The 1,376-nt window shown below is 41.0% G+C and overlaps 1 protein-coding gene across 1 annotated transcript in view; it reads right to left on the reverse strand.

Moving 5' to 3' along the window:
* Window positions 1–1,157, reverse strand: part of LOC104513254 (coagulation factor XIII A chain-like) — a 33,913-nt gene extending 32,756 nt beyond the window's left edge. Inside the window, exon 1 of the mRNA XM_010156546.1 lies at window positions 1,007–1,157. Within this exon, the coding sequence (XP_010154848.1) occupies window positions 1,007–1,157 (151 nt within the window). The remainder of the gene's footprint in view (window positions 1–1,006) is intronic.
* Between the last annotated feature and the right edge of the window lie 219 nt (window positions 1,158–1,376).

Below are 1,376 nucleotides of genomic sequence, written 5' to 3' on the forward strand. Positions count from 1 at the left end.
GGTGTCCCTGCCCATGGCAGGGGGGTTGGAACTAGATGATCTTTAAGGTCCCTTCAAACCCAAATGATTCTATGATTCAGATTACAGAAATAATGCTTTGCAATAAAAATTTGAACTTGTTGCTTAAAATCTCTTTGCCTGTTTCCCAATGTGTAAAATGCAGTAATTAACATTGTCCATAGTTATTAATCACTCTTTCAGCCCTGACTGAAAAGTCCCATACGAGCATTAAGTATCATTACATCTAGCCACCCCTAGTTGCCACATTCAGCAAGTTCTGCTGTTCATTTCAGACAGACCAAAAAATTAATGTCATTTGGTTGGTGACTCATTCAGGAGAAAATCCTGATTACTTTTAAACCAAATTGTACCTTTTTTTTTTTTCTTAAATTGCCAAGACTTGGCACTGAGAATGTGGTTTGATTTGCCCATTCCCTACCATGATATTGTTTTGCCTCCCCAGCCATACCACTGAAACACCTTTCACATGAGAATAATTAAAAATGTGGGTATTCCTTTTAGTTTCACATTCATTTTTACGAGTGAGCTGAAAATCTAGCGCAGGTTTTCCCTGCCAGCTGGCATGTTGCAGCGGTTTCACAGTCAGTTTAAGGTGGTACAAACCAGCAGGGCCATTAAGAGGGGAGGCTCCTCCTGCCCCCTTCACCCCAGTGCTGCCACATCCATGCCTGAAGCAGGTCTTAAAATCACTCTGTGATTGTGATCAAACTGGGAAAACCCATTCTTACCTTCTTTAAACCACTCCCACAGTTCGAGCTGAAAACTAGTCACTCAGCTTCTCCTCTCCTCACTTTAACATATAATCTGCAGCAACATTTCCAAGCACATGGGTGTATTTAGAAAAGTTCTTTCAGGAGCAGCAATAAAAGCTATCTGAGATCAAAACATGTAAGGAAAAAAGAAGTTTGATTGTAATTCACAGACCCAGGCAGAGATGAGTATGGAAGATGTAAAAATAGACTCATGTCTCACTTGTACACTGTACCTTTTGGATTAAGAGAGCTCGGTATCAATCCAAAAGCCTCCATTTCAGGGACTTCATTTTCTTCATCATTGGAGTTGTTGGATGGGACGGCTCTTCTCCCATTCAGGAGAGTTTTCTTCTTCTCTTTGTTGGTGTTTGTTGTTTCAGACATTCTGTATTAAAAGTGTTGTAATACCATGAAAGAAAGAAGGAGTGCAGGGAAAAAGCAAGCATGAGTCAGTGTGGCACATGTTAAGATGGGAGAAACCCAAACCAGTGCGGGGTGCCAGCGAGCTACACCTTTTTAGACTCACATAAATAAAAACTGAGAGGCAGAAAACATCAGTCCAGTGATGGAGTACAGCTCTCTAAGGATTGGAAGGCATTTTGT

The sequence above is a fragment of the Eurypyga helias genome, unplaced genomic scaffold (assembly GCF_000690775.1).
Source record: "Eurypyga helias isolate BGI_N326 unplaced genomic scaffold, ASM69077v1 scaffold9468, whole genome shotgun sequence".
NCBI lineage: Eukaryota > Metazoa > Chordata > Aves > Eurypygiformes > Eurypygidae > Eurypyga > Eurypyga helias.